At 48.5% G+C, this 19,161-nt stretch overlaps 1 protein-coding gene across 1 annotated transcript in view; it reads right to left on the bottom strand.

Moving 5' to 3' along the window:
* KSR2 (kinase suppressor of ras 2) overlaps nucleotides 1-19,161 on the bottom strand; it is a 391,016-nt gene that overhangs the window by 44,902 nt on the left and 326,953 nt on the right. Inside the window, exons 11-14 of the mRNA XM_040619875.1 lie at nucleotides 11,925-11,966; nucleotides 11,199-11,271; nucleotides 7,525-7,573; nucleotides 5,242-5,609 (exon numbers count right to left, since the gene is read on the bottom strand). Of these exons, the coding sequence (XP_040475809.1) occupies nucleotides 5,242-5,609; nucleotides 7,525-7,573; nucleotides 11,199-11,271; nucleotides 11,925-11,966 (532 nt within the window). The remainder of the gene's footprint in view (nucleotides 1-5,241; nucleotides 5,610-7,524; nucleotides 7,574-11,198; nucleotides 11,272-11,924; nucleotides 11,967-19,161) is intronic.

Here is a 19,161-nt window from a genome sequence, read left to right as displayed (position 1 = left end):
TACCCTCCTTGGACCCCCACCGTCTATTTTGGGAGTTTCTCCATTTTTGTCCTTGAAGACACCAGTTCCGGCCCCGGCCCACAACCCCCCAAGGGCTGCCTGCTCCCCTGAGCATAAAATCCAGACCTCTCGCCAGCCTTCCAGATCCTACAGCAGAGGGTCTCAGGGGTCTCCCAGCTGCCTACGAGAGTCGTGTAGGGAGGTTTGTACAGAAGCCTGAGACCTATACAGACTAATTAAATCAGAGACTCTCGGGCAACGGTTCTCGACTGGAGGTGACTTTGCCCCAGGGGACATTTGACAATATCTGAAGATATATCTGGTTCTCACAACTAGGGACTTGGTACTATTGGCATCTAGTGGGTAGGGAGCAGGATTCTGCTAACCATCCTGCGAGGCATAGGCCAGACCCTATAATGAATGATCTGGCCTTAAATAGAGTGCTGAGGCCGAGGGGCTGCTGTAGGTGTCAATCAGGCACGAGCACCCCTCCCCTCCCCCAGTCTGGCTCCTGCTGGCTTCATTCCTCACCTCCCACCCTCTTGTCCTCACCCACCACGTTCTGCCACTACAGTCTTCTTCCTGGTCCAAAGCACACCCTGCTCATTCCTACCCCCGGGCCTTTGCATCTGCTACTCCCTCTGCTGAGTGTGCCCTGTGCCATGTCTGCATAGCTGGCTCCTCACACCCAGGTCTCTCCTGCCTGGATCCTTCCTCCCACAATGCACACCTAAAATAACTCCAGTCCCCAAGTCCCCCTGTAGCACTGCTCTGGTTTGATTCCTTCAACATGCTGGGACCTACTCAAATGATCTCATTACTACTCAGCACTAGTCTGTCTCCCCCACTAGAATGACAGCACTCTGACAACAGGGTCCATGTCTGTCTGGCTCAACACCTTCCCCTAGCATCCAGCAAAGTGCCTGGTACTCAGCATGCTTACTAAATATCTGATGACCGGATGAATGAATGGACAAGCATTGGGGGAGAAAGGGGTTTTCAAGCTGTCGGAGGATCAGGTGCATTGCTAGAGACCTGGGCTCCTGTCCCGGCCCCACTTTCCTCTCCCAGACTCAGTTTCCACATCTGTAATATGGCCCAAGTGAGTTCAATGGGATCAGGCTCCTCCTAACAGGCTTTCTTGGAGACATCAATTGTAGCATTTTGCTTTGGTCTTGTCTCCATGGCACCCAGCTAAGGTAGGTTGGCCCATGCTCCTGTCACCAGATAAATAACAAATTTCTTCCCACTGAGATCCTAATTATTTTGTCATTTTGTCTGGTCTTTTTTTTTTTAAACTTTCCTATTTCTGTTTCCCTCTGCACTAGCTGGACACATCCAGCATCAGTGCTAGGCACACAGTAGGAACTCCCCGGTAGTATGCCCTGGGGTGTGGTTCCCAAGTATTAATTGGATTAGAATGGGCTGGGGAGCTTGGTTAGAAAGTCGTAACCTACAGACAGACTTGGTTCATTAAGTCCAAAGTGATGTGATAGACTAAAAACTGGAGCCCAAAGATATCCAGGTTCTAATCCCTGGAAACCATGAAAGTTCCTTCAATATTGCAAAAAGGCCTTTGTAGAAGATGAGTGTGTTGAAATGGGAGATGTTTCTGGATGGCTGGGTCCTAGGTGCAATCACACGTATCCTTGTACAAGTGAGATCTGACTACAGAAGAAGGCCTTGTGACCACGGAAGGGAGAGATGATGCTGCTGGCCTTGATGATGGAGGAAGGGGCCACAAGCCAAAGGATGCAAGGAACGCAGAAGAAAAGACAAGGAAACATTCTGCTCTAGAGCTTCCAGAAAAGAGCAACCCTTGACTTTAGCCCAGTGAGACCCACTCTGGACTCCGGACTTCCGACCCCCAGAACCACAGAACAGTAAATGTGTGTCATAGTAAGCCACCCAGTGTGTGCCCATCACCATGTCCCCAGGAAACTGAGACTGGTAGCACTCAGCATCTGCATTTGAACGGCCTCTCTCCCTCTGCTGGCTCTGACGCAGGAGGCCCAGGTGGGCCATACTTCGGGGAGCACCACTCCAGAGCTCTTTGGGGCTGCTTTTCCAACCAGCCCATTCCCAGAGAACCAGGGCATTTTTGTCAGCGTTGGAGGGACTCTGTTACAAGCACCTACTTCCACCTCCTCATTTTGCAGATGGGGACACTGAGGCCTAGGGAACTCTGCAGCAAGGTGGAAGGATGAGAGATGTTTTCATTCAGCTCTATCGGCTTTCAAATTCCACTTGGAGTTTTTAAAATGAGCGATTGTGCAGACTGCCAATAGCTTTGCAATAATCTCATAATGACCCAATCGTGAAACGATTTAGCAATCCTGCTGCTAATTGTATTTGTGGATATAGCAATTGGGTAACTAGTTGGTTATTACTCATTCCCCAAGAGCCATACACATTGCATTACAAGGAAGCTAATCTTAGAAATACTTGTTAACTCCGATGATAATTACTAAGTAATTGGCTAGAACACGCCATTGTGAATTTAGCTGGAATATGCCAGGTAATTATCTGGTCTTATGTTCCCTGTAAAATAAGTCCAGGGTCCAAAAAAATTGTTCCAGTTGATTGGCTATTGTCCAATCATCGACCTCGGCCAGCCAATCAGGCGGATGCAGGTGATTAATCAAATTACTCAAATATCGGGTTTCAAACCGAGCATTCAGATAAGAGATCTGACGGTCAACAAGTGGGCAGTGCTAAATGGGAGAAGGGGGTGCACAGAGCCCCCCCCAAGATAAATGACACAATAATATGGAATAAATGCTACTTCTTTGGGGCTCATCTGGCTTCTTCACACAAAATACCAAAACACTTCAGAGACCAATTACATGTCCCAAAGCTGCAGAGTCTTTATCATGGTGCCAGGAAAAGGCTGTGCTATTTGTGAAATCTGCAGGCAGTTATGGTGCTCGGGGAGGGGGGTGCACAGAGTTTGCACATAATAGAGAGGGGCCACAAACGCAGCTGGCTTACAGGATGAGTGACACATTTTCACAATGGCCACTCGTTTCTCAAGAATGGCTGCTAACTGAATCTGTCCACTTCCAATTAGCCAGCCCTTGGGAGAGGGGGAGGGAGGCTTGGGGTCCTGGGCCCCACCAATAACACTGAGGAAGTCGGAAGGTGGGTGAGGGGCGGCAGCGAGAGGTCCTTAGAAGGATCAGGCAAAGGGCAGGAGATGATGGGTTTCAAATTTCTAGTTTGGGGATGTCAAAAAGAGGGGTTAGAGGGCCAGAAGGTGAGGAGCTGACCAGAGAGAAATTTGGGGTGACAGACTGGTGAGAGCAGTAGGCAGAAGACCAGTGTGTGTGTGTCAGGGGGAAGACCCAACCTTCCAACCAGATGTGTGTACCCCAAATAAAGGGCTAGGCATGAGGACAATACATTCTAGATAACAGAGGAGGAAAGGAGCTGTGGTATGTTGTACAATTGGCCACAAATTGTCCTTCTCCCTGCATCTATGCCCCTGCAATGTGACATTGCAAACCCTCCCATGCAGAGGTCGACTCTGTTTCTCCATGCCTTGAATCTAGGTTGACCATGCAACTTGGTTTGGCCAATGTCCATTGGTCAGTGCAACATGGACAGAGGTGTGAAAGGCCCTTGCCCATCAGCGCTTGACCTCTTGCTGCCCTTGGAACCCTGAGACCACCCTGGGAATGAGCCCGAAAGAGGCTGTTGGGGGATAAGAGACCATGAGAAGGAGAATTGGGGCATCCCTGCTGATAACCTGCCAACCAGAAGACACGTGAATGAGGGCATCCAAGAGTGACCAGCCCTCAGTTTGACCTGCCAGCTGACCACGGACATGTCCAAGAGCCCAGCTACAGGGACTGGCTCCGCACAGAACTGTCCACAGAATAGAGGAAAACTCTGAAGTGTGGGGGGTAGTTTGTTACTCAGCACAAGCTTACTGATACACTCACCTCATGAAAATAGCTCAGCCCCTGATTATGATCTGAGCTGGGTATCTGAGAGCCTCTTCTGTCCTGTTCAGGGTTGAGAACCACCATTTTTACCCTGGTTTAGGGACGATTGAAGGGCCATCTCTCTATCTCCAATCCTTTGAAAACATTTACCATTTGACACATGGATTCCAGTCAATCCACCGTCTGCATAATGATGCTGACAGACAGTAACACCCCTTCTTCTGTCCACTGAGATCTTATAAATGGGCTCGAGGATGCTTTGTATCACAAGGGAACAGACCAAAGACATGCTAGCTCTTCCCTGAGCTCACGGCTCCTGCCGTGGCACCTGCCAAGATGAGAGGCTTGTGTATTTGGGGTCTTATCGCTTGAGTGGAGAATGGGAAGGAAGGAGAGAGCTCCTAACTGACTCTTGGCATCCCAGGCCCCTCCAGGATGTGGCCAGTCCTAATACAACAGGGAAGCAACAGCCAGAGTTTAAAAACACATCAAAGGATTGTTTCACAACTTCAACTGAAACGAAAGCTATTTTTTTCTAATGCTCCATGTCACTGGGTAAGGTTAGAGAGCAAGTTCAGGAAAGTCGCTATCATCTCACATTTTCTGAATGTCAGTTCTCACTTCCCCTCCTGTGCAGCCAGAGATCAGGGAGCCTGGATATTTGAAATAGCAATGGTAAAGTCCTTCAAATGTTATCTGCTGCTTTAACGAAAACCAGAATAACAGTCATCACGATCTTAGCCCATGGTTGGCAAAACTCGGGCCCGAGGCAAATCCACCACATCACCTGCTTTTATAAATAAAGTTTTATTGGCACCCGGCCACGTACATCCATTTACATCTTGTCTGTGGCTGCTTTCACATCCCAGTGAACAGAGTTGAGCAGTTGCTATGGAAAACTGTAAGGCCCATAAAGCCACAAATATTCACTACTGGGCCCTTTACAGAAAAAGTCTGCCAACTCCTGATTGGACCCAATCAGTTCAATCTACATATGGAGACAGTGAGTCTCAGCAATGTGGTTTCATGAATACTTGGAGCACAGGGGGAGCCGAACCAACTTTCCTAACTTCCCACTTACAGTACTCTCCCCATGGCACTGCTCTGCCGAAGAGTTTTAGCATCGAAAGTATTTTCTGGAATCTCAAACCGTCAAACCACACAATTGTGACTGGTAGAGCTAGAGAGGCTCCATTCACCAGAATGACGTGTTAACCAGAACACCGCCCCCCCCTTCTCAGAGGCAGAACTCTGGGAACGGGTCCATGGGTGGGGCGCCCCGGGCAGGACTGACCTGGTGATGATGGCCAGGTGGGGTGGGCTCATGCAGGCACCCATGAAGAGCACCACGTTCTCATGCCGCGTCTGCCTGTAGGCCATCACCTCCCGCTTGAAGGCCTTCAGCTGCTCCTCGTTATCCCTCTCGATGTCGATCAGCCGGATGGCCACCTCGCCGTGCCAGCGGCCGTGGTACACCTGCCCGAAGCGGCCCCTGCCGATGAGCTCGTCAATCTCCAGCTGCTCGAAAGGGATGTCCCACTCCTGCAGGAAGATGCTGGTCTGGCTGGCCTTGCGCGGGAAGCTCCGGGCTGAGAGCAGGGACAGGTTCATCTCCTCGAAGTCGTCCTCCGACTCCTCGGCCTCATCGTGGCCCTCTTCATTCTGTGGCCGGAAAGGGGAGAGCGGTCAGAGTGGCTCTGGCCACTGCCCTGCCTTCCACGAGCTCCCCTGGGTCTGGACACGTCTCCATGTGCGTTTTTGGCTGGTGGAGACATGTATCTAGTTGCCCGGGGCATTCTTGTCTAGAATCGTACAAGATGAACGAGCTGCAAGGGAGATCATGATAATCCAGTGCTCTTTTGCCAAGGGGGAACCTGAGGCTCATAAAGGAGAAACGTTAGGAGACCACCCATGCTGGCGTGCTGGATGTTCCTGGTTTGGGCACTGGAAGGCTCCTTGGGGAGGGGGTGCCTGGCTGCCTCAGTCAGTAGAATGTACGACTCTTGATCTTGGGGTTGTAAGTTTGAGCGCCACATTGGGTGTAGAGATGACTTAAAAATGGAAGTCCCCTCGGGAATCCCTTCGGTCCCGGCAAACGAGCATGGTTGGTCACCTCGGGAGGCTGCCCAGCTGTACATCACACAGCCAGGCAGAGCTAGGGCTAAGATGCAGGTGTCTCGACTCCTAATCTCCAACGCCCTCCTATTCCACCCCAATGTTTTCACCTGCCTACTCCTGTGAGTGTAAGAAAGACAACAGGGCTGAACTGGGGGTCTACCAGGTGTCTGCACAGAACACGTGACAACCCTCAATATGGAGGACCTTTTGTTTCCCCCAGGGGATCTGGAACTGATGGTCAGAAACGAGGAGAGGTCAGAGCTGCACAGGCCAGATGCCCGGGTTTCCTCAGCAGCTGTGAGGGCGTAGAAGGGAGGCTCCTAGGATGCGCTTACCAATCGGACAAAATGAGCTGGAACCTGGCCTCTGTGTGACCTTGGGCAAACTGCTTGACCTGAGATGTCCTCCTCTCTTCATAAAGTAGAGCTAATAAAATCTACCCTCCCGGGGAATGGTGTGAGGTTTTCAATGAGGTAAAAGCCTCTGAAGTCCCTTGCACACCCCTGACCACCTGTATCCAACAGCCCCTGGGCTTCTGGAGAAAATGCAGATTCCTGGGCCCTACCCAGAGCTCCTGAATCAGAAAAGAGCAGGCCAGGGCCAGAACTCTGCATTTTTATCCCTGCACACCCATACGGCCCAGGAACGCTTAGGTGTGACCATGGCAATCCTTAGACTTCAAAGGTCCAGGGACCCGCCTTTCCAGCGTGGTGGTTGGGAGTGCTCAGGCTCTTAGGGTTCTTTTGCTGGAGTGAGGGGGCAGCAGGAGCTGCCCGTGGGGATTCCCAGAGGCTTGGGGCCTGACAGGGCAGCCTGAGGTCTTCCTGACCCCAAACCTAAGCAAGCTGTCTCTCGTGGCACACTCAGGAGAAATGACACAGTTTCCATCGGCTTCCCCCAGGATAATTTTTCAACTAGCCCAGTAATTACAGAAAGGACACGATTTTCTCAGGACACCCTGGCTCTACTCTCTTTGCTTCAGAACACAGTGACAGGGCTAAGGAGTCCATGGTTCTTACCGAGGACACTCCATTTATTCCTCTAGTAGTTTTGGCAAATGGGAAGAAGGCCCAGAACATTCTCAAAAGCCCTCCCAGTTCAGGGTTCCCGGGGACCCCGCCTCCCCCATTGTATTCTTTGGAAGGTAGCGGGGCACATTCCCCTTGGCATTCACCTGGCCCTAAGCTGATTTTTCAACTAAGAAGGCAAATCTCTTGCCATCTCCTGCACAACTAGCTTTTCCATGATGCACACCATATAATGGCCCATTAGGCTTGGTGCCGGGAGGCCCGCCGCCCCGCCCCCACTTGTTGGTTGTCCAGGAGTTAGAACATCCATCAAATAGGGTCCCCCTGCCCCCACCTGCCCCAAGCCCTCTGCGTCATTAAAGTTGGCGGTCGACTCTGCCAAGTGCTGGGCAGCCCCAGGAAAAAGGTGCTTCTCCCTCTTCGAATCTCACCTCTGAGGTTGGCTCCACTTCAATTTGAAGTAATGGATTTCCTTCCAAGCTTTAAAGAAAGAAAAATAAATGTGACCCTCAGGTGAAAAGGGAGGTCAGTGCTTTGTTTATCCATGTATGAAGAGTCTTGGAATGAGAAGCCCTCACCATCAAGGCTTTATCTCAACATTCACTTTAACACTTGTGTCTAAAATAATCCATAACCTCGCCATGAAGAAACAATGACAAGGACATTGTTTTAAATAGATTTCTGGGCTGCTTGGGGCTCATTTTTCTTTATTGCTTTGGTTTCCACTAATCTAGCAGCTTCCTTATACATTGGCCTAAATGCCATGGGTGGAAGAATTTTCAAAGCTCTGGGTGTGTGCTAGGAAGGAATTAATGAGATCGCTAAAGTTCACTTGGGTTCGGAATCTTATGGGAGAACCTTAGGGCTCGGGATTACAGGTACCCCCTCCCCCCTCTTTCTGAAAATTGGCGCCATGCCACTTTGCTTTTATGAAAGATCTACGTTGGTATCTACCAAAAGAAATTCGAAGAGTTTTTGCTTTTATGAAAAAGGGCAAAAGTGAACGTTGCATTCAGCTTCTGTTTTGCAGCAAAATGGAGGCAGCGGGTACCCTGAGCAGTGCAGCGACTGAGCGAGCAACCTGAGGGCTGCCTCCAAGCTCCTTCCCTGGGAGCTACCCTCGGCATCTCAGCATCCAGCCGCCAGAGCTTTGACCTGTGTCTACGAGCAGCTGGGCTTCCTCTCCATGTATTTTGTGCATCCATTAGCAAGACATGCCCTAAGGTATCAGAAAAGCCTAAGACAAGTAATTTTGGGGGTTGGGGGACACTCCCAATTTTTCCATATAAATGAATGATAACTGCTTCTTTGCACGACACTGTTTTGGCTCATGAAAGGTTTCATAGGAATGCTCTACTTTCGGATAGCGGGGAAAACCTGCGTGTGCTGGGACCGGTGTGAGGCTGTCAGAGGGATACGGCGTTGAAACCGGCATGGCTCCTGGCTTTGAGGAATATTACGTTGCTACTGAAGGGACTAAAGCAAGCGCAGAGATATTGTGCAGAGAGGCTAAAAGTGACAAGGGCCAAAATTTAGGTATGAATCGAGTTAATGGAGTACGATGGAAATGCCCCGGAGAGATCACTGGATGTATTTGAAAAATCCTCAGTGTCTGAGTTAGCTGGATGTTGTCAATCACATTGAATCAGGAAGTGAGGAATGAGAATGAGAGAAACCCTATTGGACTGGAAGACACAGGTGTGTGTGTGTGCACACGTGCATGTGCGTGTGTACATACACATATATGTGTCCGTGCACAAGGGTGATGTAGTCATGAGCTCCTGAGCTGCAGCTGTGCTAAGTGTGGGCGCATGCTGTGTGTGGGTGCTGGGGACACACTGTGCTTGCATGTGTGAGTACTAAGCATATACCGGGTACCACTTGGGTACGACGGGATGTGCTCCGTGCAGGGGTGGTTCTGGGTGCGTGTGAGTTGGGTGTACCTCCTAGGGATGCTGGGGGCACGTCGTATGTTGACAGCATAGCTGGGTATGTACTGGGGTGTCAGGGGATTGCCAGAGCACATGGTGTGTGATGGGGATGTCAGGTGATTCTGGGGGTGTGTTTTCAGAGAAGAGGGTGTGTGTGTGTGTGTGTGTGTGTGTGTGTGGGTGTGGGTGTGTAGTGCAGTGGGGAGATAGTAACCGGGCTGCTGAAGGCACAGAAAAGCTGGAACCAGTGGCAGGAAAAAAATCACAGTGAACACCCTGCCGCCTTCCCATTTCCCCTGGGGAAGCTTAGCAGATCCCCCTACCCCCTCAATTGAGAGGCCACTGCTCTCCTGCCCTGAGACCCCAAGAAGCTGCCGACCCTGCAGACAGAGCCAGTTCACTTGCTGGAGGGACTCCGGGCGAGAGGAAGCCTGAGAGGCTGGAGGAATTAAAAGAAGGGGAAAGAAGGGCGGGTCACAAAGTGCTGTGTGCTTTCATATTAACGAGTTATTTACAGTAGGGCTGGGAAGGCGGAATGAAACCACCCAGCGACAGCTGAAATGCCGGGAACTTGACGCCTTGGGGAGATCTGGGTGGAACAGTGCAGCTGGAGTCCCTCCTCACACCCAACAACAAAACAGGCATCAAGGCATGATTACGGCAGCGCGGCGATGCAATGATTTCCTTCTGTGAAGAGTTAGTGCCCATCACTCCACGCACGTTTAAGCAGATCGCAAGCAGCTATTGACTCTGTATTTCGCTGGCGCTCCCCGACCACCAGTTAAGAACCCGGGGTTCGTCTTGCACAAATTGTGGAATTGGTTTACGTGCAGCAGAGAAACGATCCGGAGCTAGATGTCAGCACAATGTCCCCGGCAAATTGCTGCTCCTTTGATGTCAGAGACGTACCCTTTGGGTCTCTAACAAAGCCCATGACCCAGGTCAGAAAGGATGGAGGAGTTAGGGGAGTCGGGAGAACAGCCAAGGAGGCAAAAATGTGAGTTGGGAAGCCGGTCAAATTGAAATCAGGCCCCCTAGTATGCCCCACACTTTGACCACAATCAAAGACGTTAAGTCAAGGAAGTGGTTTCACTTGGGCTGCACCAACAACAGAGCACCTGGAAAGACAGTCTGTGTCCCAAGGGTGCTCAAGGGGCCACATGCAAAGACGTTCACTGCAGTGTTGTTTTCAACAGTGAAATATGGGAAGACAGGAGATCTGGCCACGGGGAAATGGTTAAGGACGTTCTTCTACATCAATAGTGATATTTTTACAGTCATTAAAAACAGTGCCTATAAAGAATCTGGAATAATACGAAAAAATGCAACGCTCTAGGATTACGGAATGACAAAGCCGGCTGGAAACTGCATAGACCATGAATCACGAGTATGTAAAATATGAATAGAAAGAGCACACGTCAAAGTTCTAAGAGTGGTACGATTATGAGTGATGATTTTTCCTTTCTTTTTTTACAGAACAGTCCACGTTTTCCAAAATTAGCTTAGAGTATTCTTAGAATGGTATAAACTAGAGGTCAGCAAACTTGGTCCGTAAAGGGCCAGATAGTAAATATTTTGGACTTTGCAGACCCTACAGTCTCTGTTGCCACTACTCAGCTCTCCTGTTGTAATGTGAAAGCCACATAGAGAGTATGTTGTAAACAAGTGGGCGTGGCTCTGTTCCAATAAAACTTTATTTATAAAAACAGGTGGCAAATTGGATTTGTCCCATAGACCGTAGTTTGTCGATCCCTAGTATAACCCTAAATTGTGCTTTTTAATGCTTGCACAATTTGTGCAAGATGAACCTCTATTATGCTTTTTATAAAGGCGGGGAACAATGATATAGGATAACTGTTCTTTCATTAAGCTCCAGCTATTGCAGGAAGTTATCCTTCCGATCATAGAAGAGTCTGGCAGCCTAAGGAAATGGTCCAGCCCCTGGAAATCACCCTTGACAAGCAGGGCCAGGACACTAAGCAGAGATGACTTGTCTGTCGAGCGCAGGCTGAGAGATGCTGTCACACTCTCCCTCTCTTTACCTCAGTCATTCCCTAAGCCCTCTCTCCCCCAGTCTTCCACCCCATCAATTCCAGGAAGAGGAAGACAGAAGACAGCAGCCCTGAGCAGACTGAAGACGCAGGACAGGGGAAGGAGGTCTCTGTTCCACTTACATTGGATTCGAGGTCACTGGATGCAGGATGACCTGGGGCGCCCGGGTTGGCGTCTCTGGCACCGGCACCACATCTGAGAAGCAGACATGAGACAGTCAGAAACCCAACATGGAGTCCACAGTCTCCCCCAAAAACCTGATTCCTGGGAGATGGGGCAGCTAGTAACTTCTCACCAGATCATGGGTCTCTGGGGCTGGCCAATGCCTTCTTTCCCCTCCTTGATCACTTGAACTTTTCCTGCTCAGATGCGCCCATGTTGTAAGATGGCACCCTGAACAAAATGCCCCACTGTGGACAAGGGGGCTGCCAGAGCCCGAGCCTCTGACCTGAAGCACCCACTGGTCACCTCCGAATCACCCCCTATTCCTGAGTTCTCTTTGGGCTGGTGAGGCCACTTGGTTTCATGTCTCCCAGTGCCCAGCTCAGCCCCTCTGAGCACCTCTCTCCTGCCACATGGCTCTGGACCCCTCCTCACCCTGGCCCGGCCTTCTACTGCAGACCACCTTCTCAGGCCTTTTTGTCATGCCTCAGGATCTCCTTGGTACCATGGTGCTCTTGTGACCCCCCAGCCTCTCCTCTTCCGCCTCCACGTCCCGCCATGGTCCTGGGGGCTGGTGGTTCCATGGCCTCCCTCTTTGAGCTTGCTCACCCCAATAAACCTTGCCTTTGTCCATTCGTGCCCCTCTGCAGGCTTGCTCAGGGGGGCCTGAGCGCACACAGACTCACCTGGGAAGATGAACTGCTGCTTGTATTTGTAGTAGTGGGACGCTTGCAAAAGAATGAAAATACCCAAGTCAGTGCTGCCCCACGGCTGTTCCTTCAAATAACAAATCGGGCTCCCACCGCCACCGTGTGGTTCTCTGCCCACCCTTGAGGGTTTCTAGAATTCTGCAGACACCCTAAATTATAAGGGACTGAGGCATGTGTAACGGAACCGGAGCTCTACACATTCAAGCCAACCCTCTCCCCTGCAGCTCCCTGAAAACAGAACATCTCCACTTGGAGGGGCACCCAGAGCACAATCCCATTTTTGTTAACTGCATTGGGACACACACACATAGAAAGTCTTTGTCAAGCCATAATCTAAAATATGAATTTTTTCCCTTTGCCAGAATGATCAGAGAGGCTTTAAAAAAATCCTTTATGACACAATAAGATATCATCTCACCCCATTAAGATGTCTACTATCAAAAAGATCAGAGAGAGGTGCTGGCGAGGGTGTGGAGAAAGGGAAGAGTGTGGGGCACCATTGGTGGGAATGCAAACTGGTGCAGCTACTGTGGAGAACAGTCTGGAAGGTCCTCAAACAATTAAAAATAGAACTACCACAGGATCCAGCAAACCCACTTCTTGGAATATATCTGAAGGAACCGAAATCGCTATCCTGGAGAGATAGCTGCACTCCCATGTTCATTGCAGCATTATTTGTAGGAGCCAAGACATGGAAGGAACCCAAGGGTCCACTGATGGATGAATGGAAAAACCAATGGTTCACACACACACACACACACACACACACACACACACACCCTATATTTATATATGTACATACAATAGAATATTATTGGGCTATAAAAAAGAAAGAAATCTTGCATTTGCTACAACATGGATGGACCTCGAGGGCACTGTGCTAAGTGAAATAAGTCAAACAAAGAAAGACAAATACTGTATGCTGTCACTTAATATGTGGAATTTGAAAAAAAAAATCCCCATATTCATAGAAACAGAACCAGATGGGTTAGGGACTGGCTGAAGGCAGTCAAAAAGTACAAACTTCAAGTGATAAGACTAATAAGTCCTGGGGATGTAATGTGCCTCATAGTGACTACAGTTAACAATACCGTAACAAATATTTGGAAGCTGCTGAGAGCGTAGATCTTAAAAGTTCTCATTGTGAGGAAAAAAATTCGTAGCTGTGTGTGGTGACGGATGGTAACTAAACTTAGAGCAGTGATCATTTCACAACTTCACACATGTATCAAATCATTCTGTTGTGCGCCTTCAACTTATATGATGTTATAGGTCAAGTATATTTCAATAAAATTAGGGGAAAACATACATTTCCTATGTTTTCCAAATTTTCTGCACTGAGCATTGAATTAGTGTTCTTGCAGCTGCCGAACAAATTGCCAAACCCTTGGTGGCTTAAAACAACATGTTCACCTTCTGATAATTCTAGAGGAACGAGAAGTGTGCAATAAGTCATAAGGGGTAAAATCAAGGTGTCAGCAGAGCTGGTTCTTTCTAGAAGCTCCAGAGGGGCATCCATCCCTTGCCTTTTCCAGCTATTAGAGCCTGCATTTCTTGGCGCAGAGCCCATCACTCCCGTCTCTGCTCCGGTCCTGACATCACCTCCTACCATCTCTGACCTTGTCTCCCTCTTATAAGGACCCCTGTGATTACATTTAGGATCCATCTCGATACTCCAGGGTAATCTTCCCACCTCAGGATCCTTAACCTAATCACATTGGCAAAGACAAGTCATTTAGAAAGTAACATATTCACAGATTCTGGAATTAGAGCACAGCCATCTTTGGAGTACCATGAGCATGAGTTATCTCTATATTAGGGATGAAAGAAATTTCCTCAACTTTGCTGATTTGCCTACCATTCACTTTATTTCCGGTTCACTCACCAGGGGCCACCTGTTCTGGATATCCCCGAGGTTTCTGATGTTACCAGTTACTCCACTGGAGGGTCTGGAGCAGCCGGACAAGGGTATCATGGACAGTGGGGAGGTCACACAGAGTTTCATCTCCCCAAGCAGAGGAATTGAGCAGGAATGGGGTCAGATAGGAGTCTGAATTGGTGAATATGCTTCTGGACACAATTTTATTACCTCTGTTGACTCACCAAGAATTCATGGAGTAGATCAGAGGCTGGGGCCAGGGGTTGACAAACCATGGCCAGCAGGCCAAGTCTGGACCATCACCTGTTTTGGTTCACAAAGTTTTATTGGAACACAGTCTCACGTTCATTCATCTGCATGTGGTCTCTGGCTACCGCCATGCTACAACATCAGAGTTGAATATTTGAGACTATATGGCCCACAAAGTCTAAAATATTACCGTTAGGCTCATTATAGAAAAAGCACACTGACTTCAAGTTTAAAGCAAAGATGAGCTGGACAGCAGGAGTAGGAGGCTGATCCTAGAGGGTCGAATCCTCACTCTTCCTTTGGCTGTTTGTAAAAGCTGGAGCAACTCTGTCCAAAGTCTCAGTTTCCAAGTGTGTAAAATGGGGATAATAACAGTCTTTCCCTCCCAGAGCTGAGATCATCGTTACATGAGGTCAGAGTGCGTAGCAGTGCTGAATAAGCATTAGCTGTAACGGTTAAGCCAATATCTTCCTCAGCTCTCTTAATAAACAGACAAGAATGACTTATAATTAAGAGAAAATCAATTTCAAAGAGGAAAGTCATTAGCTGCCCCTGAGGTTGGAACTGATTTATAAACTCCCCAAGGACGGAAAGCAAGTGTGGGTATCTCAGGATCCCAAGGGCCCTTGCACCCATGGGTGCACGACTCCTGTTTGTGGAATTAATCAACTCTCTTCTAGCACAGTGATCCCCAAATATCCCAGATAATTGCAATCCAAACGGATGCATTTTCTGAATCTGGAAGATGAGGTGCCTGGGACAAGAAGCAACTCATTCGAAGTCAAGAGCAGAACTTTAAAAGAAAACTAACCTCCGTGATTTCAAGGACTTTCTTCTGTTAGATAACTTAGGCTTTTTTGTTTTTTGTTTTTTTGTTTTTTTCATTGCATGCAGTCAACAAGGGGCTAAAATTAAAAAGGAAAAACTACCCGGGGTTCTCAAGAGGCTTAGCTGATCTTTTCCTTCACCAGCTGGGACAGGGGATTCAGTGTCTGCAGAAATGGCTAGCTGGAGTGACATTCTTTCAAAGAGCAGCAGCTGTGGGAGGGAGAGGAAACACTGCTCTGAAAAGGGACAGGTGTCAGGCAAAGGGACGCTGGCAAATGCCTCCATGTGCAGAGCCAGCCCCCTCCCTGACCCCTCTGTGCTGGAGAACAGCTCGTTCCTGATGACCGACAAGGAGAGAGTGGTCAGAGAGGAGTCAAGGCGTGGCCGTGAGCCTGTCCTTGCCGACAACAGACACCAGTGAGGAGCAGCTCCAACGGGAAGCTGATGAACCCAAGTGGCCTGTTCAGGAAAGCTGAGGGGCACCTCTTTCTCTGGAATGGAAGACGACTTGGGAACTGGAGGCTTCAGGTGGCTGGAGGCCAGAAACATAAGCAGACCACTTTGAAGGCACTTCTACTCCGAAGTCCTCCTTCCTTCCCTCCTTCCCTAAGGCCTCCCCAAAAACAGCCTGAAAAGTTTTTGAGAAGGAAGGATCTAGAAGGAAGGTTGGAGGATAAGTCATCTCCTGCCAACATCTTTTAAATAAAATTCAGATTTAAATAAAATCCATGCCTTGAAAGGCCCTGCCAGGCCTCCTCCCTGCAGCTCTGAGTCGTACTTAGTGTTATTTTCCCCTTATTTATGGCAGTCAGGTCATGGGGACATTTTTTCAGCTCTTTCCTGGGGCAGGGCCTTTGCACATGCTCTGCTCCCTCTGTCCAATCAACTTTCCCCCATCTTCGGAACCCAGTCACCTCTGACCCTACAACCTAAACTTGTTCTCCTCTTGAATCTGCTGTAGGGCTGTTGTAACGCTGTTCTTTCCCTTCAAAGCCCTTGTTGCAGCTTATCTCAGGTGTATGTCTGCATGGCTAACCCATCTCTCCCATGAAGTTGTAGACTCCACGAGGACAGGGACTGTGGCAGCCAGTATAATACCAATCTGCCCAAGAGGTCCACATCCTAATCCCTGGAAACCGTGACTACGTCCTCTTCCATGACAAAAGGGCCTTTGCAGGTATGATTAAGTGAAGGATCATGAGATGGGCAGGTTACCCAGGATCCTCTGGGTGGGCCCTAAATGTAATCACATGGATCCTTACAAGAGGGAGGCAGATGGACCCAAGTCAGGGACAGAGAGTCAGAGACGTGATGATGGAAACAGGGGTGGGAGTGGTATGGAGCCATGTGCAAAGCGATGCAGGCAGCCACTAAAGGCTGGGAAAAGGCAAGGAGGTGGATTCTCTCCTAGACGCCCCAGGAGAAACCAGCCCTGTGGACACCTTGATGTTTAGCCTGGGGCAACTGACTTTGGACTTGGGACCTCCATCACTGTAAGATAACACACTGGGGCTGTTTGAAGCCCCTAAGCTTGTGGTGATTTGTTACCAAGCCCCTGGAAACTCATACAGGGCTGGCTGGTTTGCGTACTGCCCATACCTAGTGCCTCGTATAGGACTGGTACATAGTAGATGCTCAAGAAATATGTGTTATGGAAATAGATGGATGAATGCAGTCTGAGGGCCAGAAGACGACTTGAAGAGAGAAAACTGCAGCCCTGGGCAGAGCAAGAATTTCAAGTCATTCATTCATTCAGTCACTCCCTCATTAAAAATAAAGCCAACAACACTTAATTAGTGCCTTCCGCAGTATGCAATGTGTTGGGTTTCAGGTATAGACGGGTGAATGAAGCAGACATGTGTCTTAGTCTCATGGGGCTGACAATTCTGACAATCACAGGACACGGACACTATGTAAGTTAATAAATGAACAAGATCATGGCAGGGAAGAAGGAGCACTGTTGAGCATAAGGAGGGAATCAGGGCAGAGTAAGGGGAGGTGGGAGGTTCTGGAAGGGAGGAAACACCCATGAGCCACTTGCCAGGTCAAATACAGCCCCGGGATTTGGAAGCGAGTGGCAGGAGAACAAGGAAGTCAATCACAAATCTGACAAAGTCTGTGCCTGATGCATTTGGTTTTCCAACTAAAAACTCTTCTTTCATATGTCATGAGGTTAACAGGTGAGCCAAATGCCTATTAACCCCACGGATCTTTTGGAAAAGAATGTTCTAGATCAGTCAATGCTGGGCACTGGTTACGTCAAGCATTAGCCAGAATAGTCTTTAGAAAATTCAACAGCTGGCAGGGAACCATGGTCAAAGCCACCTTTCCCATCAGCAAAGGCTCACAGTCAAGAGTGTGACAGTGACTAGGGCCTTATATGAACAGGACAAGCACTTGTCATTCTGAGGGAATTTTGCTCAAGGGAGAAGGTCTGGCTGCTTTTCTGGAAGATCCTATTTTGCTTTCCTATTTGCTTTCCACTTCAATATTGCATTTTATTATTAGTATTCAGTTATAAACCTGGTGCATGCTCCTTGGTACTCTATACATTGTAGCAATGCATAAAATAAAATAAAATTCTTTAGAAACAGCTGCCTTGAAGTTCTTACAGACTTTTTTTGTACATATGCAAATATACAAGTATATATATACACACATATAAACATACATATACAACTATATGTAATTATTTGAGAGTACGTAGGATGTTATTATACCAACTGCTTTGCAAATCACTTATTTTCCCACTTAAATGACATTGTGGATAGCTTTCATGTCAGGATATCTACAAGGAGCCACTCCATTCTTTTTAAGGGAGGCTGAATATTTGGTTATGCAGATACATTACAGTGTATCAACCATTCCCCTCTTGATTGTAATCAACCATTCCCCACTTGGGTTGATTCCAGGTTTTCCACTATTGCAATGAAATCCTTACATACAGATCCCTGGGCCCTATGCAAGCATATCTGTATATAAAGTCTTAGAAGTGATATTGCTGGTTCAAGGAATGTACATATAAAACTTTGATAGACAATGCAAAATTACCTTCTCAGAAGGTTGAATTCAATTCCTACTCCTAACACCAGGGTATACGAGGATTTCATCTTTATTTCCAGAATTCTGATTAGGCCCATGTAAATTAGCAGTGATGGTGAGAAATGCCAAAAATAGTAGCCATGGTAGTTTTTTTGTTTTGTCTTTTCTTTTCTTTTTTTTAGAGAGAGAGAGCAGGGGTAGAGGGAGAAGGAGAGAGAGAATTTCAAGCAGGCTCCACACTCAGCATGAGAAGCCCGATGTGGGGCTCAATCTCATGACCCTGAGATCACAACCTGAGCTGAAATCAAGAGTCAAATGCTCAACTAACTGAGCCACCGAGGTGCCCCAGCATTTGTAAAGATCGTCAATGAGATAGGCACTCTGCTCAGGTCTGTACGTGTATGACGAGGTTTAGTCCTGCAGTGATTCTATAAAGTAGATACTATTATTATTATTATTATTTTAAGATTATTTATTTATTTATTTATTTATTTATTTGACAGAGATAGAGACAGCCAGCGAGAGAGGGAACACAAGCAGGGGGAGTGGGAGAGGAAGAAGCAGGCTCATAGCGGAGGAGCCTGATATGGGGCTCGATCCCACAATGCTGGGATCACGCCCTGAGCCGAAGGCAGATGCTTAACCGCTGTGCCACCCAGGCGCCCCCAAGTAGATACTATTATTATCCCCATTTTACAGAGGAGGAAACAGAGGCACAGAGCGGTAACTGATTTGCTCAGTATAATGCAGGTATTAAGTAGCAGAGCTGTCATTGGAACCCAAGCAGCCCAGCTCCAGAGCTCATTCTCTCAACTGCTGTCGTGAAATACCTTCGCTCAGGGGACCCCTCAACCCACTCCCCAAATGTCATTGTCATGAGATGTCCCGGTTAGGTGCGGATTTACCGGCAGGCTAGTTGCAAATCAGCAAGGATCCTGCCTCGGGGACCCGACCGAAGGAACGAAGAAGCTCAGGGAAACAGTCACCACCCCTGGTTAGCCAGGTGTCTTGTCTAAAGATGCCAGCAGAGTCTTTGAGGGAAAGAGCTGTGGCACTCTGTGGTTCTCCCTGAAGAGGTCCTTTCTCAGCCCCTGGCCATTAAGCAAGCAGCACACAGTTTTAGGGACAGTACCCCAAAGTCAGTGTCTGGGGGTGGGGTGGAGCAGCTCTAAGAAAGCACCCAGACCCACTTCCCCCCAGATTTGGGGGGGGGGG

Source organism: Ursus maritimus, unplaced genomic scaffold, assembly GCF_017311325.1.
Source record: "Ursus maritimus isolate PB19 unplaced genomic scaffold, ASM1731132v1 scaffold_33, whole genome shotgun sequence".
Taxonomy (NCBI): Eukaryota; Metazoa; Chordata; class Mammalia; order Carnivora; family Ursidae; genus Ursus; species Ursus maritimus.
This window is presented reverse-complemented; position numbering and strand designations above follow the sequence as displayed.